The sequence below is a fragment of the Onthophagus taurus genome, chromosome 3 (genome assembly GCF_036711975.1).
Source record: "Onthophagus taurus isolate NC chromosome 3, IU_Otau_3.0, whole genome shotgun sequence".
Classification (NCBI taxonomy): domain Eukaryota; kingdom Metazoa; phylum Arthropoda; class Insecta; order Coleoptera; family Scarabaeidae; genus Onthophagus; species Onthophagus taurus.
Window position 1 is genome coordinate 484,336 of NC_091968.1, and position 20,262 is coordinate 504,597.

General features: G+C 33.4%; 2 protein-coding genes across 2 annotated transcripts in view; both read right to left on the reverse strand.

Annotated features, from left to right (window-relative positions):
* LOC111416873 (neurogenic locus Notch protein) overlaps nt 1-20,262 on the reverse strand; it is an 81,170-nt gene that overhangs the window by 42,319 nt on the left and 18,589 nt on the right. The window contains exons 3-4 of the mRNA XM_023048978.2: nt 17,533-17,804; nt 17,282-17,477 (exon numbers count right to left, since the gene is read on the reverse strand). Coding sequence (XP_022904746.2) covers nt 17,282-17,477; nt 17,533-17,804 — 468 coding nt within the window. The remainder of the gene's footprint in view (nt 1-17,281; nt 17,478-17,532; nt 17,805-20,262) is intronic.
* Nucleotides 8,401-10,413, reverse strand: LOC111418050 (piggyBac transposable element-derived protein 3-like). Its single transcript, XM_071195361.1, has 2 exons — nt 10,348-10,413; nt 8,401-10,217 (listed from the first exon to the last, which is right to left on the reverse strand). Exon 2 carries the CDS (start codon nt 9,685-9,687, stop codon nt 8,455-8,457), a length of 1,233 nt encoding a protein of 410 aa, XP_071051462.1. The 5' UTR covers nt 9,688-10,217; nt 10,348-10,413; the 3' UTR covers nt 8,401-8,454.

A 20,262-nucleotide genomic window follows, 5' to 3' on the forward strand; every position in this document is an offset into this window, starting at 1 on the left:
ATCGGGGTACAATAGATCCTTAGGGTCGCGGTGCAAGGTTGGTTGGTCCGCCTACCCGATATGTATTCTATGTAATGTAATGTAATGTAATGAATGAGAAAACATTAATTAGCATTACAATTCAATTCTGATTTAGGGTGATTTCGATGCACAACGGCAACACCAAAAAGACGTTTTACTCCTAATGTTGTTCATTCTCCACCTCTTTCGTACCATTGTCGTTTTCCCCAGGTACAATCAACGCACCGACGCCGACGTCGGGTGGGTGGTACGTGACCGGGCCGCTAACGAGAAGGCCCCTTTCGTGTAAAATTTTTCGCTCCTCGCCCTGCGGTCGTCGCGTCGTATTTACGGCCCCAGGAGACAATAATAACGAAGGCTCCGGTCACGATTCTTTGGTGGCCGTCGTCGGCTTTGTTTAAATACGAGCCTGGGTTACTATAGGTATACAAAAGGTCCGTAATACGGTCCACCACGGTTTCAACTTTAGCAAGTTGAAAACAAACCAACAAATAATGAGATCGTTTTAACGTTAATAAATTTAATGTGGGGTGAACTTATTTTAAAGGCAAAATAAATAGTTATAATTAAATTGATTTAAATGTACATTCTTCTCAAACTGTTTTTAATAATAATACAATTGGATTTCCTTTTTTAAATCGTTTCAATGGATACAGAAGAAGCAGTTACGGTAGCAGCACGATGTCGTGGAATTATTGGGATTCTTTCTGTACAAAGGGACAAAACCACCGTTTGCGGACAGTCACGTGCACATCACAGCACCGCCGGGCTGTGCTACTACTCTTAAAGGCGAAACGGGCCCCCCTATTGTCCGGCCGTAATTAATGCGGATCGTTTTCGAAGAGATCGTCGTTGTCCCAAAGGAATAGAAGAATTCCCGCTTGAGTTTCAGTTAGTTAATTTCCCAAAAAAGGGTTTCTACAAAATAAGCAAACTTAAAATGTACTTGAAAACGAGTACTTTATTCATTTTGTTAAGTGGAATCACTTGAAAATTATTTTCTTGCCAGTGGGAAAATAATTTTAAGCTTAAACAGCTTTCAAAATAATCTTAACGTTTATTGAATTCAGAAAAAAACATAAATAAAAGATAACAGAACTTGAAGTATCATGGGAAACAATTTTTAACAATTTAATAATTAAAAAGAAAAACTGTTATTTCTTTTTTTTTCAATTCTCTTTTCTTTGTTCGTTGATTGTTAATCGAATGTCGTAACACTCGTTACTGTTGTTGCATATTAATTAATCGGTGTGGGACATGGATAAAATAATGCCCCCGAGGAAGGACGTCGTTGGACCTTTACTTCATTTAGTAAACAGGCGGTGTTACATTTCTTTTGTAAAGCTAGCGAACCGGAACTGAATATTATTTTTTTTTTCTGAATAAATGGGATTAATTAATTGCATATATCAATGGTTCTCATGTAAATCAAGATAAATTGAAACTCATTCTTAGGAAAACAACATTTAGTAATTATATAAGTAAACCAAGTAAATACAGGGTGTCTCAGCGAGACCGGTCATTAGACGTTTCTGGGGTTTTGGCCAAACAAAAAATTTGAGAATGCAGACTTAAGTCTAAAATCTAAAATATTTTCAGATTTCTAGCACTTCCGGTTATACCGGAAGTCGCTACCTACTTTATTTTTTTAAATGGAACACCTGTACATTTTTACATACCGTATTTTCTCGAATGTAATCCGCACCTTTTTTACAAATTTTATGTGCTCTAAAATCAAATGCGGATTACAATCGGGTGCGGATTAGATTCGCAGTCGTATAGTTGCAATTTGGCAACATTATAACAATAACACTTTATTAAGGGTTTTAGAACGATATTTACATTTTTATGTATCATTTTCTTCCCATATTACGTCATCTTCGGATCAATACAGATCAATTCGGATTATACAAAACTTCGTAAATGATATTATAATATTGTTTTCAGGGAACGTTTTCCATGTCGCCTACACTCACTGAGCAAGTTCAGAAGCTCCTTTAATTGCTCCCGGTTTTGTTAATTCTCGAGTTTGTTAATATACATATACATACACAGATTGTAGTATGGATGTTATTCCACCAGGTATTATTATTATGACAAGAAGTCTAAACCATAGGCTATCAGTCTATGATTAATTAATATCTTTATTTAATAATCCTCCTGGTCTAAGACGCCATACTTGTCTTAATCATTCCATCATCAGCTTTTTCATTATCCATCCTTTTTGTTGTGCCCTAACTAGGACGTCATTCGGGAAGTCTTTCAGATTTCAGAATGGTTTTTTTCTCAATATTACTAATGACAGCAATTTTTCCTTATCACTTGTTACTGCTAGCATCAATGTTATGCGCAATTTTTCGCAATCACACGTTTATAAAGAAATTTCCCACACACCTCTGCTTTCCAGTGTGTAATTGGGTGGCATATCCAGATATACTACCATTTCGTTGACATTTACAGTTTGAGACAAATTGAAATTTTCTTGAAAATCATTAGGAGCTTTTGGGAAATTTTAGTTCTGCGCCTCAACGATAACACCATTCGGCGCATAAATCCCACAGTCCAACCTTTGCTAGTATTAAACATTTTTTAGTCCCTTCTATCGTTTTTCTTGAGAGAACTAGAAAACCGCCTCGTCAATTTCATGAAATCGTCTCTCCTTTGGCCCGGTAAATTTTTTGCACGATGCCTAACAGTCTGCAATAGCTACCTTGTCTTTCCGCAACAGCCGCAACGTTACTCTCATTAACAGCAAAAATTGTACCAGCTTTTCGATTTCCTTAACGCTAACTTAATAACATCTCTTTAAACTTTGCTGTATAGAAGAACCTTTTAGATTTTTGCTACTTTTTTTTTATAATTACGCTATTATATGTATAATTAAGCACACACCACGTTCGAGCTACTACGAGGGCAGTATATGAACGGCATTCGTGCTAGGCGTTACTATTTATTTTTAAAATTATATTTATTTTCCAATTTTTTGTGGCTTGGTAAATTTAAAGTCTAGTCTAATAAAAACTCGCCGTAAGCAAGGTTTCTTTAGGTACATCAGCGTCAGTCAACAGAAAAAATATATATTCATGGTTAACAACAAGCATCGCATCGTTTTGCTGTTGTCGAATTGCTCAAAGAAAGATGCGGATTACATTCGCAAACTAAATATTTTTACCACTAAGCATTTTTAAAATCGGGGTGCGGATTAGATTCGAGTGCGGATAAGATTCGAGAAAATACGGTATTTGGATTTGTCTGTTTTGAAGGTTTAAGTATAAATAACTTTACTTTTTGCAATTTGAACTAGCAATTCTCGAGTTATTCAAATTTTTCTAGAAAAATTTGCTCCAGCGCACATTTGTTCAAAAAATCATAGAACACTCAATTTTTGAGATATCAATTTAGGATTCACAACATGCTTAAACAACATGATGGAGTATGTTTTGATGCCGAGAACGGTTGTCTAGATCGTTTGGTCACTTTACTATGATGCGTTAACTTTTCGAAATTTGGAAGCACCATAACTTCATTTTTTTAAATGGCACCCCCCATATTTTATTACTTAGTCGTCTTCGGCGTCTCATTTTACATCTTTTATATTCCATATGTCCTATGCCTAACATTAATAGTTTGAGAAATAAATAGGGTTGTTTGAAAAATGCTCACATATCATATGGATATTAACCTAGTGTGCCATGGAAAACAAATGTTTAATGACTTATTGATAAACGTCAAAGTCTAATTTAGATTGTTTGATGCTTGTGAGTCTAAAACCCGTTAAAATGGATATTAATAACGTAAATAATGTTTATACAAATGAAGAAATCCATAATTTATTTTTTGTGCACGAAAAGTGCGACAAAGTTCTTAATAGAACTTGCAGAATGTTTAATGAAAATTATCCACATTTATCTCCGATGACAAAAGGTAAATTTAGAGGAATAGAAGCAAATTTTGTACATTTTGGACGAATTAATCACGTGTTAAAGTGACCAAAAAATGTAGTAGATAATGCAACGGAAGAGGTGAATACCTTGGCTTATTTCGAGCCCAGTCCCAACACCTCAATTCGAGCTGCCAAAGAAGATCTGGGAATCATGCTACGAACTTTGTCGCGCTTTTCATGCAAAAAAAATAAATTAATAATTTCTTGATTTGTGTAAATATTACTTTCGTTATTGTTATCGATTTTAACTCGTTTCAGTACTAATATTAAGGGACATAACAGATAATTATTAGCTCACATGCATCAAGTGACGTAAACAAGTGAATCTTTGACAAGAACTCATTGAGAAGGCTTGTTTTTCATGGCACACTAGGCTAAATATCCATATGATATGTGTGCATTTTTCAAAAAACCCTAATTATCTCCCAAACTATTAATATTAGGTATGGGCCATATGGGATATAAAAGATGTAGAATGAGACACCGAAGACGACTAAAAAATAAAATATGGGAGGTGCCATTTAAAAAAATGAGTTATGGTACTTCCAAATTTTGAAAAGTTAACGTGCCATAGTAAAGTGATCAAACGTTCTAGACCGCAGTTCTCGGCACCAAAACATACTCCATCATGTTGCTTAAGCATGTTCTCAATTCTAAATTGATATCCCAAAAATTGAGTGTTTTCTGATTTTTTGAACAAATGTCTGCTGGAGCAGATTTTTCTAGAAAAATTCGAATAACTCGAGAACGACCGAATCAAATTGCAAAAAGTAAAGTTATTTATAAACCTTGAAAACAGACAAATCCAAATATGTAAAAATATACAGGGTGTTCCATTTAAAAAAATAAAGTTGGTGGCGACTTCCGGTATAACCGGAAGTGCTAGAAATCTGAAAATATTTTAGATGAAGAGAACGTAATTGATAATACTTAAGTCTGCATTCTCAAATTTTTTGTTTGGCCAGAACCCCAGAAACGTCTAATGACCGGTCTCGCTGAGACACCCTGTATATTTTATAGTTTATAAAAGTTAAGCTGATGTCTTTCCATGGTAACATAGGAAATCAGTACAAATTGGGAAAATCATAATAAAATATTACTTATGAATTATTAAAATTTAACATTTAAACATTTTAAATTCAAGAAAAAAGCAAATCTTCATCAACCGGTTTACAAATACTACTCTTTTTGGTTATCTATTTATTACAGAGCATCATGAGAACTAATTGACAGAAAATGATACAAAAAACCTTGTACATATTCACTTTTAATACAAAAACATGGAAAAAAATCACTTTATACACATCTCGGCTGTCAGCTTAAGGATTTAAAACAGGACGGGGAAAAAATTTATCAACCCCCAGAATCTTTATTTTTCTCTCCCTCTCTCTCTCTCTCTTATTTTACTACTACACTACATACTACAACGACCAGTTCCCGGCACGTAATTGACTCATTATGCAAATCGGTGCGACTTTGACTCAGAATGAGATCCGCACAGTCCTAATTGACGAGAAAACAGAACGAGAGAAAGAAGAAAAACATAGAGGGAAGATGAAGAGAAAGAAGAAGAAAATAGAAAGAAAAAAACTTAAAAGCGGTTTCGGCTAATTAATGCGAAATACATTCATTACGGTAATTGCTGGGACCCAAAAAGAGACGAGAATCTTAAAAAGCCAACAGAAAAGTTAAAAGAAAAAAAAAGAATCGTAATAAAAAAATTGATTAAAATTCGCTTCGGTAACGAGAAAGAAGAAAAGAAAAAAGACAATTGGATTTCCGGTTGTGTGAAATCAATCAAACCCGAAAGCAAACAATCCTTTTTTATATGGTGAGGATCAATAGAACGAAACGAAAACGAAGTAAAAATTGTTTGAAATAAAACTTTAAAAATGTAAATAAAAATAACTAATACGAGACACGGATATCAATCAAGCTAAAATGTAAACTACGAAGCGAACGAAGAGAAAGGAGTTTGGAAAGAGTGGCAGCAAAAAACAGTCAACAACTCGGTTGTGAAGAATTTCTTTCTTTATGTCGTTCAAACTCGGATAGAAACTAGCCAATAAGAGACAGTCGTTGTAGTCGTTTGTGGAGTGCTGCCTGCTACTGAATAAAACAAGACGATGAAGAAGAAATATACAGATGTGTAATCGCGATGCAGAAGGAGTGAAAGGATTTGTGACTTTCTTTTAGATTCTTATAATGTTTTTTAAATGATTAATTAAAATTTGTGAATTTTTCGTTTAACCCTCCACGTCCCCTCCATGCTTTGTTGATAATGAATTATTGTGCCTTTAATGTGTAGAAAAAGTTGGAAATTTCTTTGGTAAAAAATGGCTAGTAAAAGATGACATTCTCTATTTTTAAACTAATATTATCTATTATTTTGCGTTGTGTTTATTGCTCTAACAATTCTCAACACATTTCCATAAATGTCATCTACAGCCTGTTTCAGAGTAAGCGCCTTATTACGATGGTGATACCAGACTTTCAACTTTTTTTTTTAAATGGAATGCCATAATTTTTCTTAAAAATTCATGTCTTTCCTCATCAAAAAGCAAACTAACATTTTAATCTAGTAGCGCATGAATGTTTTACTCGATGTTATTTTTATAGCCGTTGACACAAAAGAAACAATTAAACTTTATTTTGTAATAAACATCTACTTTTTGAAACTCAAAATTAAAAATTTACATCAAATAAAAATTAGGTATTTACAAAAAATACTCGAAATGTTTTCCTTCTTTTTCAATACATAAATTGAAACGTCGTTCAATGGAGTCAATAGATTGATACCATTGGTTGACGTTTGACTTCTAGATTAAAATTCAATTGTTCTTTTTTGTCTATCGCTACTTGATATTTGGACAAAAATAACATCGAGTGTAAAACATTCACGAGTTACTAGATTAAAATGTTAGTTTGCTTTTTGATGGGGAAAGATGAATTTTTAAGAAAAACGAAATACTATCGTAAAAAGAATGTTTTTAGGATCTCAACAATAAAAAAAAATTATGACATTCCATTTAAAAAATAAAGTTGAAAGTAGCCATTTTGAAATAATTCGTCCAATTGAAAATCTGGTATCACCATCGTGTAGAGAATGTCCTAAAACATATAACTGCCAAATATTTTGAAAGTAGTACCCATAGTGTGGCTAAAAAAAATAAGGCGCTTACTCTGAAACGGGCTGTATAATAATAAATACGATAAGTACAAAAAAAAACTATTTTCCCAAAAGTTCCAACATTGGAACTATGCGCTAAACGGGTCCATAAAATTTTTTAATAATTTCAGACCCCTCTCAACTGCAGAACTCATTCAAGTAATAGAACACGAGGAGTTTTGGGCCGCTGATGTTTTACCACTCCTCCAGATGACGATGCTGAAAGTGCCGAAGATAGCGGCAATGAAGACTTCTGCAACGACATCAATAACTGTATGGTCAACAGCGTCAAACGGAAACTATGGCGAAAATTACAAAACAAGTACGGACTTTCACAATTGGTGATAGCGACACTGACGAAGAGTCAAATAGTGACAACTAACCTTAGTCAGAAATACAAAGGAAGTTACCGAAAAAAAAGAAACTGGAAAAAATCCGATCTTATTTCTGGATTGTCCGCACAGAAAAACAAAATCGCTGTGCTTTCTGTAAAAAGAACACAAGATAGTCTTGTCAAAAATGTAAAGTCAATCTGCATGAATCCTGTTTTGTTCACTTCCACACAAGATAATGGACAATAAATAATTCCAATACATGTATTGTTAAAGTTTATGTTGATTTAATTGATTTTACTGAGAAAGTATATGGTCCCATTCATGCCTATTGTTTCAAAAAGACTACGAGAAAACAGTATTTTCTTAAAAATAATGCTTGAATTAAGTTACAAAGGATAAAAATTGCACCAAAATGACACTGGAAACACAAAAATTTAATAAAAAATTAATTAGTTCATAAACGGATTTCATTTTTTTGTTGAAATCAATATACTGGTCACACATCAGATAACTCGGACGGCACAAAGCCACCTATAAAACTGTATACAATAAAATAAGCAGAGCACAGAACCATCAAACTCATATAAGTTTAGCACTCTCATTTATCGCTGAACATTGATTATTGAGTACTATTTGCTTTTTATTTCAGTTACAACAGAAAATTTGGGTTTATATAAAGAGGTTGTTTAAAATGAAGCATGAACAATCCTTAACCCATATTATCCCAGATCTACAAAAATATGCCAGGTTCTTATAAAATTTACATCCGTTCATCTTACGTCGTTCAGAAATACAGTAGTGAACAAAAAAAAATGTATACGACATTTAGTTTTATATTTTTAGAATTAAATAATATTACCCGGTTCGAAACGTAAGACTAAATGAAAAACTTTTTTTTGTAACTTTTATTATAGTAATTAATACCTCAACAATAAACACCATACTTGAAACTAAAAGATACATATGAACTTATTACTATTCGGGTGTTATTTCGTGTGAAAATTAGTTGAACATTTATGATGCAAAGCAACACTACATTTTATACATTTCATTGTGGTGTTCTTATGACACAGTGCACATCGACTTTGTTTATTTTGTTTCCCAATGAAATGATTACTGCCATCTAATCGTACACTATCAGCAACTCTTTTTATGACTGCCAAAGACGATTTAGGCACTGGAATCTTTGTGGGTAATGTTGAGTTTGTTGTATCTTTCAACACAAAGTATGTAGTCACAATGTACCTTGTAAAAGATAAAAGATCGTGGCGATTATTTTTGTATTCTGGAGAAATTTTGTAAAGTTGAAAGGCGTTGTTCACTGAAACATTCAATGGAAACATCAGAAGCTGCCAGTACCATCTTTTCAGCCGAATCGCAACTCTATAACATCCCACATTTTGATCTAAGCGATCAACTCCACCCATATACTTATTATAATTGACGATACAACAGGGTTGGTCGACAGCTTTTTTTTGTTTATTGCAGTATCGCTTTACGGTACCAATAGGTCTGACACCGGACTCGGTGGATGCAACCCTAACGATATTATTATCGTTGTATCGGACCAGTGTTATTCCAGATAATACATTTGTGCATTGATGGTAGCTGCCTCTTTTCATTTCTTTCTTATCGTTTAGTGGTGCTTTTTCCACTCTATTTTCTCGAATTGTTCCAGTAGCATCATGACCTAATTTCTTTAGTTCGTTCAGCAATGGTAAAGACGTAAAAAAATTATCCATATATAAACTATAGTTAGCTGGAGGTAGTCTGGATAGTAGGTCTAAGACAACTGATCCACCGACACCAAATTCTGGATGAGTGTTTCCGGTGCTTGCTCCTTGATAAAGTTCGCCGTGTATCAAATAACCCAGACGCGTACATATAGACCAAGTTTTATAACCAAACCTTATTGGTTTTCCATGAATATGTTGCTTAGCTCCATGCTTCCCATAGTATGGAATCATTGACTCGTCGATACTCAAGTTTCTATCGCCAGGGTAATATTTCAACCACCTTTTATTCAGCAAATCCCAAAGTGGACGAACTTTCGCAAACCTATCATCTTGAGTAAGATTAGCATTGTCAGCAACGTGAAAATAACGTAATAGTTCTTCAAATCGATTTCGGGACATAAGGGATGAAATTCCTTGATAGTTGCAGTCGATACTTTTCTCCCAATACATCTTGTATCTGACAACACTGTTATATCCACTCATCAACAGGATTCCAATAAAATGCTTTATTTCAATCGTTGTAACACTAAATGCATGATTACCTTTCTCAATAGCATTTCTTTCTGTTTCCGAACGCAAAAGTTCATAAACATTACTATCAAAAAATAATTCGAAACAGTTCACAGGATTTTCTGTTTTCCAAAAAATAGGGATATTCAGTTACTTTTTCTTCTTTTTCCGGAATATCTATGAACTTCCATTTCCTGGTAACATCGATTCGCCTTCTCTTTGTTGGAGATTTTGCTGTAGAAGCGGAAGCGACTGAAAATTCAAATGATTCGTTTTCATTCGTGACATCATTCACATATTGTACTCCGCCTTTTGATGATATTGCAGCGCGATATTCGGCTTCTGCTAACAACTGACCCCTGGATAAGTGATTTATATTTACTGACTCTTCATCACCACTATCTTCTTCACTTATTTCCCCATCAGGTGGTGTTATAAAAATGTCTCCACTCAACAGTTCATCGTTTTCTGCTATTAGTGTGATTATGTCGCCTACTGATAATCTAGAATAAAATAACAGAATTCTCCAAATAAAAGGATCAAATTGGAATATTTTACACAGGCATATTATCCTACTGTTCCAAAAACGGAACGGTATCAGATTTATTTGTTATATAAATAGAAAATACTTACTTTTTACGGCGATCCATATTTTGAAAGAAACTTTCGGTTTTTAAACTTGTTTTTTACAAATGTCGATGCGAAACGTACAACGTCAAATATTGAATTTGACAGCTAACAATCCCGGTAGTACCAACGTATAAGAACAAATAATGAACATTCTCGAAAATATGTTAAAAATATTAATAAGTTAACCGTTCCAATAATGGAACACTGGGAAGATATGGGTTAAGTTTCATCCTCCAGTTTTCATTATTCAAAGTGATATTGTTGGGCCTTAAGCATAGCAAACATCGTTAATCCACGCAAATTTCTAAACATTGTGTTTCTAAAATTAGTCAATGAGTTCTAAGAGCTGTTTTCAGGAAAGCAATGTTGACCGCCATCATCCTCATCGATTTTTCTTACTAACGGAAACGCCAAAAAACGTTCAAGACATTTTTATCATACTAGTTCTGATTACTATGTATAACTGAATGGTTTATTGCATTCCCTAAGCTTTAAATTGATAAATATTTCTTTATTAATTAATCTAAAGGAAAATGTTTTTTCATCCTAAAAATAAATTAGTTCATTAACTCGTTTAAATTAATCGAGGTTAATGGACGTTCATTAATAACAAACCTGGCAAACCAGAATAAATTTGCACATAGAAGCGTACTCACACTTGCAATGCAAATTTCTAAAACGACAGCAAATATCCGTTACGAGAAGCTCGCGGCGTTTCGATAAAACATTTCGATTCGACTCGATCATTAATATTACTGCAACCTCAACGTTACCAATTAAGCCACCTTCTCAACAACCACTTTAGTAACAGCAGCACCAACAGTTTCGGTTCTTTTCAACCAGTAGTAAAATAATAATAGACTTTGCGACATCCTTTCACTCCTTCACCGTTATACACCTTGCTATTAAATCTTATTGTTTTATTCAGGAACAATCCACGGAATAAATTATAAACAAACGCTAATAAAAATTTAAACATAAAAATATTTAATTTAAAAAAGAAAATGTTTCGATTTAGGATAAAAGAAATCCAATAAAAATTTATTGCCTCTCCTTCGATAAGTAACAAAATCAAATTTTACGTAACAATTGCCCTCTTCTCCAATAATTAAAGTTCAAACGTTCTTTATACCTTTAGGGTTTTCGTGATTTCAAAACTCGAGGAGAGAAGTTCTCCTAGAAACGATTTCGAAAGTGATTCGGATTTTAGTTGCATTTATTACCTTACCGTCCACTTAGATGAAGCAAACGAAACCCAAGAAAAAAAAAACAGGAATAAAGGAGTTAAAAGAGAAAATATTTCGCGATTTCTAAACGACATTTGTACGGATTTGGAGAATTAAGCCAATCGGTCGATTATGTAGCCTTTTCGAAAGTGAAATTCCCGTCTTACTTTAGATAGAAAAAAAAAATAGCTCAATTATCAAAATCCAATTAAAACGTTTCCTCTGAAAAAAGACCACACATACATGACTTCATTCACACACGCACGAAATCAATTGAAAATTACGTTGTGACACTAAACCGTTTATGGGTTTAAATTACTTAAAATAACTTCAATTTTCAAAAAAAGAACTAATTTAACGTAGATAACGAAATAAAAGACACAAAAAAGTCGCAAGGGAATACACACAAAATCGGCCTTAAAGATATGTGCTCAGTAATTCTCCGGAAGAGGTTAGAGATAGGTGTAATTAATATTAAATTCGTCCAAGTTATTATCAGATAATCAAATCAGGAATAAACAGACACATGCATTCTTTGGTATTGAAGTGCCCGTTTTTCTTCACATCTTTCTATTTAGTCATTTAGGCTCCTTCGTCCTGATTGTATGTTTGATGTTCTCACTTCGTTCTGTGTCCATCAATGCTTCATAAACATATACAGGGTGTATCAGGTATGAGTAGAAAAAATTTGAGGGGTTATAGGTCTCCTCTTTGTGCATAAAAAATTCTTATAACACAATGTCACATTCTTTGTTCTTCTTAAGATATAATACCATAAAGTTAACGGTTCACAAGTTTGAGTACTACTGGTTAATGAATACTGGTTTCGACTAAGCAGGCTTTGCTTTGTAATTTGTTTCTAGTTTTGTAATTTTGTTGTTTTTAATACAATAAGCAAGTTTATTTATTAAAACCAAAATTTTTGTAAATTTTCACATTAAAGAGTGATAAAACAGAAGTGATAAATTTATTCGTATATAATAAACAACTTCTAAAAAAATATCTCAAAAATGACTTTATGTGTTAAATAACCAGGGCACGGAACTTTTGTAACAAAACGATACCATTTCCCCCCAGTCGTTCTCAGAAAATCTTGATTAAAAGAACAGCATACTGTTCAGTGGGAAATTAAAATTTCAAGTTAGAAAAAAATTGTGTTAACAAAAATTGTTGCTGAAACAATTCTAAACAAACTTTGTCAACATTTTTTTTTGATTTAATCAATAATTAAGGAGATAACCTCAAAATAATAATTTTTGAATTTTTATACATAATTACACTTAGATGGTTAATTAATAGAGATGTAAAATTTTTTTATTGAGATAATTGGTTCAAAATCGAAATTGAAACAAATTTTATTTAAAACATCTTTTAATAAAAACAATAATTATCGAAATAATTAATTTTGATAGCATACTATTCAGAGGGAAATTAAAATTTCAAGTTAGCAAAAAATTGTATTAACAAACACTGTTCCTGAAGTAATTCTAAACAAATTTTGTTAACAACATTTTTTGATTAAATCAACAATAAGGATATAACCTCAAAAATATTAATTTTTGTAGCATACTATTCAGTGGGAAATTAAAATTTCAAGTTAGAAAAAAATTGTGTTAACAAAAATTGTTCCTGAAACAATTCTAAACAAACTTTGTCAACAATTTTTTTTGGTTTAATCAATAATTAAGGAAATAACCTTAAAATAATAATTTTTAAATTTTTATACATAATTACACTTAGATGGTTAATTAATAGAGATGTAAAAATTTTTTATTTAGATAATTGATTCAAAATCGAAATTGAAACAAATTTTATTTAAAACATTTTTTAATAAAAACAATAATTGTTGAGATAATTAATTTTGATAGCATACTATTCAGAGGGAAATTAAAATTTCAAGTTAGCAAAAAATTTTATTAACAAACGCTGTTCCTGAAGTAATTCTAAACAAATTTTGTTAACAAAATTTTTTGATTAAATCAACAATAAGGATATAACCTCAAAAATATTAATTTTTGTAGCATACTATTCAGTGGGAAATTAAAATTTCAAGTTAGGAAAAAATTGTGTTAACAAATATTGTTGCTGAAACAATTCTAAACAAACTTTGTCAACAATTTTTTTTGGTTTAATCAATAATTAAGGAAATAACCTTAAAATAATAATTTTTAAATTTTTATACATAATTACACTTAGATGGTTAATTAATAGAGATGTAAAAATTTTTTATTTAGATAATTGATTCAAAATCGAAATTGAAACAAATTTTATTTAAAACATTTTTTAATAAAAACAATAATTGTTGAGATAATTAATTTTGATAGCATACTATTCAGAGGGAAATTAAAATTTCAAGTTAGCAAAAAATTGTATTAACAAATACTGTTCCTGAAGTAATTCTAAACAAATTTTGTTAACAAAAATTTTTGATTAAATCAACAATAAGGATATAACCTCAAAAATATTAATTTTTGTAGCATACTATTCAGTGGGAAATTAAAATTTCAAGTTAGAAACAAATTGTGTTAACAAAAATTGTTCCTGAAACAATTCTAAACAAACTTTGTCAACAATTTTTTTTGATTTAATCAATAATTAAGGAAATAACCTCAAAATAATAATTTTTAATTTTTTATACATAATTACACTTAGATGGTTAATTAATAGAGATGTAAAAATTTTTTATTTAGATAATTGATTCAAAATCGAAATTGAAACAAATTTTATTTAAAACATTTTTTAATAAAAACAATAATTGTTGAGATAATTAATTTTGGTAGCATACTATTCAGAGGAAAATTAAAATTTCAAGTTAGCAAAAAATTTTATTAACAAACACTGTTCCTGAAGTAATTCTAAACAAATATTGTTAATAAAAATTTTTGATTTGATCAATAATTAAGAACATAATCTCAAAAAAAATTTTATATATATATTTTTTTTATTGAGAAAACCGTTTTAGAATTTAATTAAGAACGAGTGGAGGGGGGAAATCGTATCGTTTTGTTACAAAAGTTCCGTGCCCTATAAATAACATAATTAATATACATAAGCAAAGCCTGCTTAGTATAATTCTTTATACTGCAGTACTTAAACTTTCAAACCCTTAACTTTATCGTATCATATCTTAAGAATGTTAAAAAATGGGAAATTGTGTTATAAGCATTTTTTATTCACAAAAAGGGGACCTTTAAGCCCTCAAATTTTTTCTACTCGTACCTGATACACCCTGTATATAGGAGAATGGGTCACTCAGGTTCTGGAGCTGTGGTACTTGTTTAGAAAACTTAACCTCAAAAATAAATGATGGTGAGTTAAACTTAGAAAATCTTGTACTAGAAAAAAATGAATAAAGCAATTCACTACACGACAGAAAAAAATAATAATGTCTTTTAAAACTGAACAATTGGATAAGCAGAATACTATTTTGACTTCGATACAAAATTCCATAATAATCCAACATCTGGCACTAAAAAATAATGACCTCGCGCAAGGAGAAGGGTTTCGATTTGGCAATAAAAATGTGAAACCTCAATACTCAGAGATAACATCTAGTAATTCAAACAATACTCGAACTTTGTCAGAAAGTGACAATGATTTCACTACTGTTTCATATAAAACGAGTAAATCGCTTTTGCATACTATAAAGAGTGCAGCAATGAATACTATTCTAAAGGGAAGTGTGCAATAAGCAGATTTGCTGTTTGATGAAGATGTGTGTTTAAGAAATTAAAAAGAAATTAAAAATTACCTACAAGGTAAAAACATAAAAAACATAAAGTGCGAACAAATGGCAGCAAAACGACCTATTGAGCATTCCTCATTTAAAGTCTCTGTACCAATTGAGTACCTAGATTGAACAAAACAGCCTGATTTATAGCCAACTGGGGAAAAAGCAAGCTACATAATTGATTCATAAATAAGTTAAATTCAAATAAAGAATATTAAAAGAGGAATAAAATCAAAAAAAAAAAGTAGAAATAATAAATATTAATGCACAGGGATTAAAAAATAAAATAAATCAACTACAATATGATATCTATTAGATAAATCAGAGTCGAACATAATTGTTATTACAGAACACTAGATGACAGAAGTAGAGATAAAAATTTAAAATTTGAAAATTATGTAATTGCATCTTATAATTGTACTAGAAGTCTTTTCGAGATGTTTTGCTATTATTAAATGAAAAATACTCATCAAATTCAATTAATTTAGTAAAAATCTCACAATTAAATTCTGTCACACGGTAATAATGAACAGTTGTTGGAAAAAACGGAAGAGGTCTTATATTTCGTAAAGGAAACTCCAAATGTTAAAAATATATTTATAATGGGAGACTATAACATATGTGTTAATGAGAACTTTATAATCAAAGAAAATTTCTTATCTATTATGTCAGAACATGGACTTAAAACCAGTCTTTCCCTAGATTTCTAGATAATTTATTACCACCTTTTCACAGAGTGCAGAAATCGCAAGTATGTTTATATACATTTCAATCAAGTTATTTAATGCTTTACCATTGAGGTTAAGGAAACCGGGGGGGAAAAATATTTCAACGGGAAGTGAAGAGAACGTTGTTAGAAAATGAACTTTATTCACTTGAGGAGGATGCAGAATTACAAATAAAATATTTTTTTTTTCTCTGACGTATTAAATGTACCATGTTTTTGTGCATTTTAGAAATAAAGATTGTTATGTTACATTGTTATAATAAGAAGCGAACCTAAGATTAACATCTGAGAGAATCAAAAACATAAACGTCAACACAATGGCAAGCTGTTAAATGAAATTACCGATTTCAATTCATACCACCTCTGTTTCCATTCATTTCCATAATTGCCGTCTTCGTAACTTGAATTGGTTTGACCTTGAGGATTAAATACAAGCGCTAGTCTTCACACGTTGTCCAGTAAATTAGGCATTTTATCAACAATTTCATCATTATATATTTAAAGTAGTCTAACCTTAATTTTACTTTTCGTGTCTATGTAATACAACTTTAAGTTAACCTTAATATTCTTTATATTATTAAAATCTTGTTGATTATGGTTATTTTATCTGTGATCGTTTTTAGCAATTAGCCTGATGATGTTAACCGAAATCGGTCAATAAAATAGGAATATCATTAAATAAAAAAATTTTGTTGTGAATGTTTTAAATTTTGCAAACTTTTTTCATCATGAGAATGACAACGATGGAGCTTCGCAAAAGGAGAAAGTGTGGGAATTCGGTATATTGCGAGCACGAAAATGAACGAGGTACGAGATGAGCGAGAAAGAAAAGTGGGCGTGGGCCGGTCTTCAACAACACTATTTCTTTTCTTTTATTAGCGAAAGAAGATTTTTTTATACCGCACAAGTAGAGAGAAAAGTAATTAGCAATAAGAGTCTTCTTCTGTCGAAGATAATCACAAACCCGTAAACGGCAGCACAAGAGAAATCGCTTAAATCGCCCCGAGAGTGACAAATCGGCTCGTGTCGCCTCGCTTATTAACATTCCGGGCACTCTTTCTGAACCGATTCTGGAAATTGCGCTCGCGAAACGACGACCACGTTCGAGTTTTAGAAGGATTCCGAGCATTTTTACGATCTACGAGGTTCTTGAAGTTACGTAAACGATTAAAAGAAAAGTGATTCAATTAAGAAACAAAATAAGCAAATAATAAATAACTTTCTATTTGAATAAAAAAAAATAAATTAACTTACGTGTAACTGCCGTGGGTGTTATGACATTTCCCGTAGACACACGGTTTATTCCTGCATTCATCTCTGTCCTCCTTGCAAGCTTTGCCGGTAAAGCCAGACGGACACTTGCATTTGTAAGAGTTACCCACCGGGGTGCAAGTGGCCCCATTCATGCATGGTTGCGAGGCGCAATGATCTTGCTTCTCGCAATGTTTTCCTATAAAACAAAATCAAAAAGTGATACAATCACATTAAATATTCTTTTTATTTACCTGTATACCCGGATGGACAAAGACATTGGTACGTTTCTAAGGTGGTCGTCAGAGAACAGGTGCCCCCATTTTGACAGGGTCGACTATCGCACGAGTTCGGGTCGCGAATTTCACATAGGGAAGCACTGAACCCCAACGGACAATCGCACGAGAACCTAGGATATTTGTCCGATGACACCTGCACCTTGCAGGAGCCGCCGTTTTGACATCTGGCCCCGGTGTAACACGGATTGTCGTACTGGCAGTACTCCCCAACGTATTTTGCTGTACAACTGTAACAAAAAAAAACAACTATATATTAAAAAAAGTATATATTAACGGTTAAAATTAATAAAAACTTGTTGTTGTGAGCGTTCATAATTCGAAACAAAACCGGACCTGGGTTAATTCATTTTTTCTTCTTTACTAACACCAAAGAGAAGTAATTCCAATTGACACATAAATACATGAATAACTCCATGTATTCATTATTATTTAAAATAAATTCAAATCAACATCATTTCAATATTGAGATTTAAATCAAGAATATTGTAAAAAACAAATTCTTCTGTATAAGCAAACAAGACGGAAGGCGAACGTAACTCAAGAATGGTGAGAAGGGCATCGTGGATATACTCGACCGAAAGCGGCGTCACGTGGTCGCCGCTCTCAAGAAGTGAATACGCCCACATCGACGCGCGTAAGATAGAAGGCCGAGAGAACACAAAAGACCAGGCCCACGGCAACGCGCCGGGAATAAAGGGGAAAGAGAGAGAACGAAGAACTAGTCTTGATGCTGGCGCGCGTTTCTACCATCTATGGTATGGCAAAACCACGGTTCCACTAGGTCTTCGACAATCGAGAATATCTTAAAACTAAAACATTTTAATCATACAGCGTAAATCTAACATTTTTGAAAAAATTTTGAAAATTTGGAAATATGAAAGTTACTAAATGTTTGTTCACGTGACTTACATAATCAGCTGAGAGGCGATCTATACATAACCTCAAGAAATTTCCATTTTATTCCAAACACGTCGGGCTTTTCACTGTCTCTTTGTACGTGATTAGAAGAAGTAAACAAGGAGGGCGAAAATATGTGCAGGGATTCCCTGTTTGTTATGTATTAAATATTTTCGGATATATTTATTTTTTTGGGAATCTTTTTATACTAACAAAGTTGGTTAAACAGATAAAAGCAGCGCATAGATCTGGAAACTGATGAAACCGAAGTTATACACGGTCATACTTTGATGCGTTATGAAGAAGAGCTCTTATTTTGTATTCCAAACGAAAATGCATCTACAAAGAATTACAAACGCAACATATAAAGCCGAAATATAATTTGATTAAAGTACAGAAAGTTGAACCAGTATTGGTTATTAATAATAAGCGTTTTATTGTTTATAATTTACAATATTTCTCCTGTATACACCCAAATCGTCTACCTTCCTCCCCCATCTCCACATCCTCGGCTCCTCGCCCCGATCACTTCCCTCATCCATCTTTTGCCCTCACCCCCTCTCCCAAAATCTGCTTTCTGTCCATCGCCTCCTCCCTTACTCACTACAGCCTCTCAGCATGTATTCCAGCGTCTTCCAATCCTCTCCACGTCATCCGCCCAGTACGTATTCCCTCTCTCCTCATTGCCACAGCGGAATCTGGCCACCAATCTCTTCCCTATAATAAACCACCATCAACAGATACTTTGGCAATTCCTCTGTCACTATCTCCTTCTACTATTTCCTCGTACTTCACTGCTCTTCTCCCAGCTTCCACCTTAACCTCCTCCCTCACTATATATCCTTGAGTCTCTCTTGCCAAGCCTAGTACCCATCTCCAATACCTTGTTTGTACATCCTCCAACAATCCTTGTTCTCCTCATCCCCATACTTCTGCGCCGTACATCATTGTGGTAATCACCAAGCTCTCAAACATAAGCTTTCTTTTTCCCATATCCCTCCCAAAAGTTCTCTCCCCCCATCCCCAAACCTGTCCCATCGTCCTGTTCGCTCTTTTTGCCATCGCCCTCACGTGCGACCCGACCATATTACTTTCCAAGAACCTATATCCCAAGTTCGTATACTCTTTCACTTCCTCTATCCAACTCCTTCGCCATAAAATCTGTCCAGAGACCTCATCATCTCCTTCATCTCCACCGCCTCTTTAGTCACGACCACCAAATCATCCGCATACGCCAACGCGTGCACTTTTGTTCCTCCTATCACCACCCCACCCATTTGCTCCTTCACAAGTCTCTCTTCCAAGTCCGCCGTATACATCGCAAATAGTGTGGGACTAAGCGAGCACCCTTGTCTTAATCCCTTCGTCGTCCAGAATACCTCGCTTAACTCTTCCCCCACTTTAACCTTGGCCATCGTCTCCCTGTACGTCTCCTCCACTCTCTCTATCAGCTGTTCTGTGATACGCCTCCTCCTCATTTCCTCCCACATCTTCCATCAGGGTGATCCCTCCATAATTGCCCACCACCCTTTTACTCCCCTTTTTATACAGTGGGCATATTATCCCCATCCTCCACCTGTCCGGAACCCCTCCCCTCTCCATACGTCGTTTATTACCTTCCATGGCTTCTTCTTCACTGTTTCCGTCGCCTCCAACCATGCCTCATTCTAGATCTCTTTCTCTGGCGCCCTTCAATTCTTCAGTCCCCTCAACACTGCTTCCACTTCTTCCAGTGTTATGTCCTCTCCCCCTTGCACCCCTCGCTCTCCCTCTCCCATTCTTCTCTCT

Coding starts and splice junctions, on each gene's coding strand:
- LOC111418050 (XM_071195361.1), bottom strand. CDS start 9,687: ATGAGTGGATATAACAGTGTTGTCAGATACAAGATGTATTGGGAGAAA.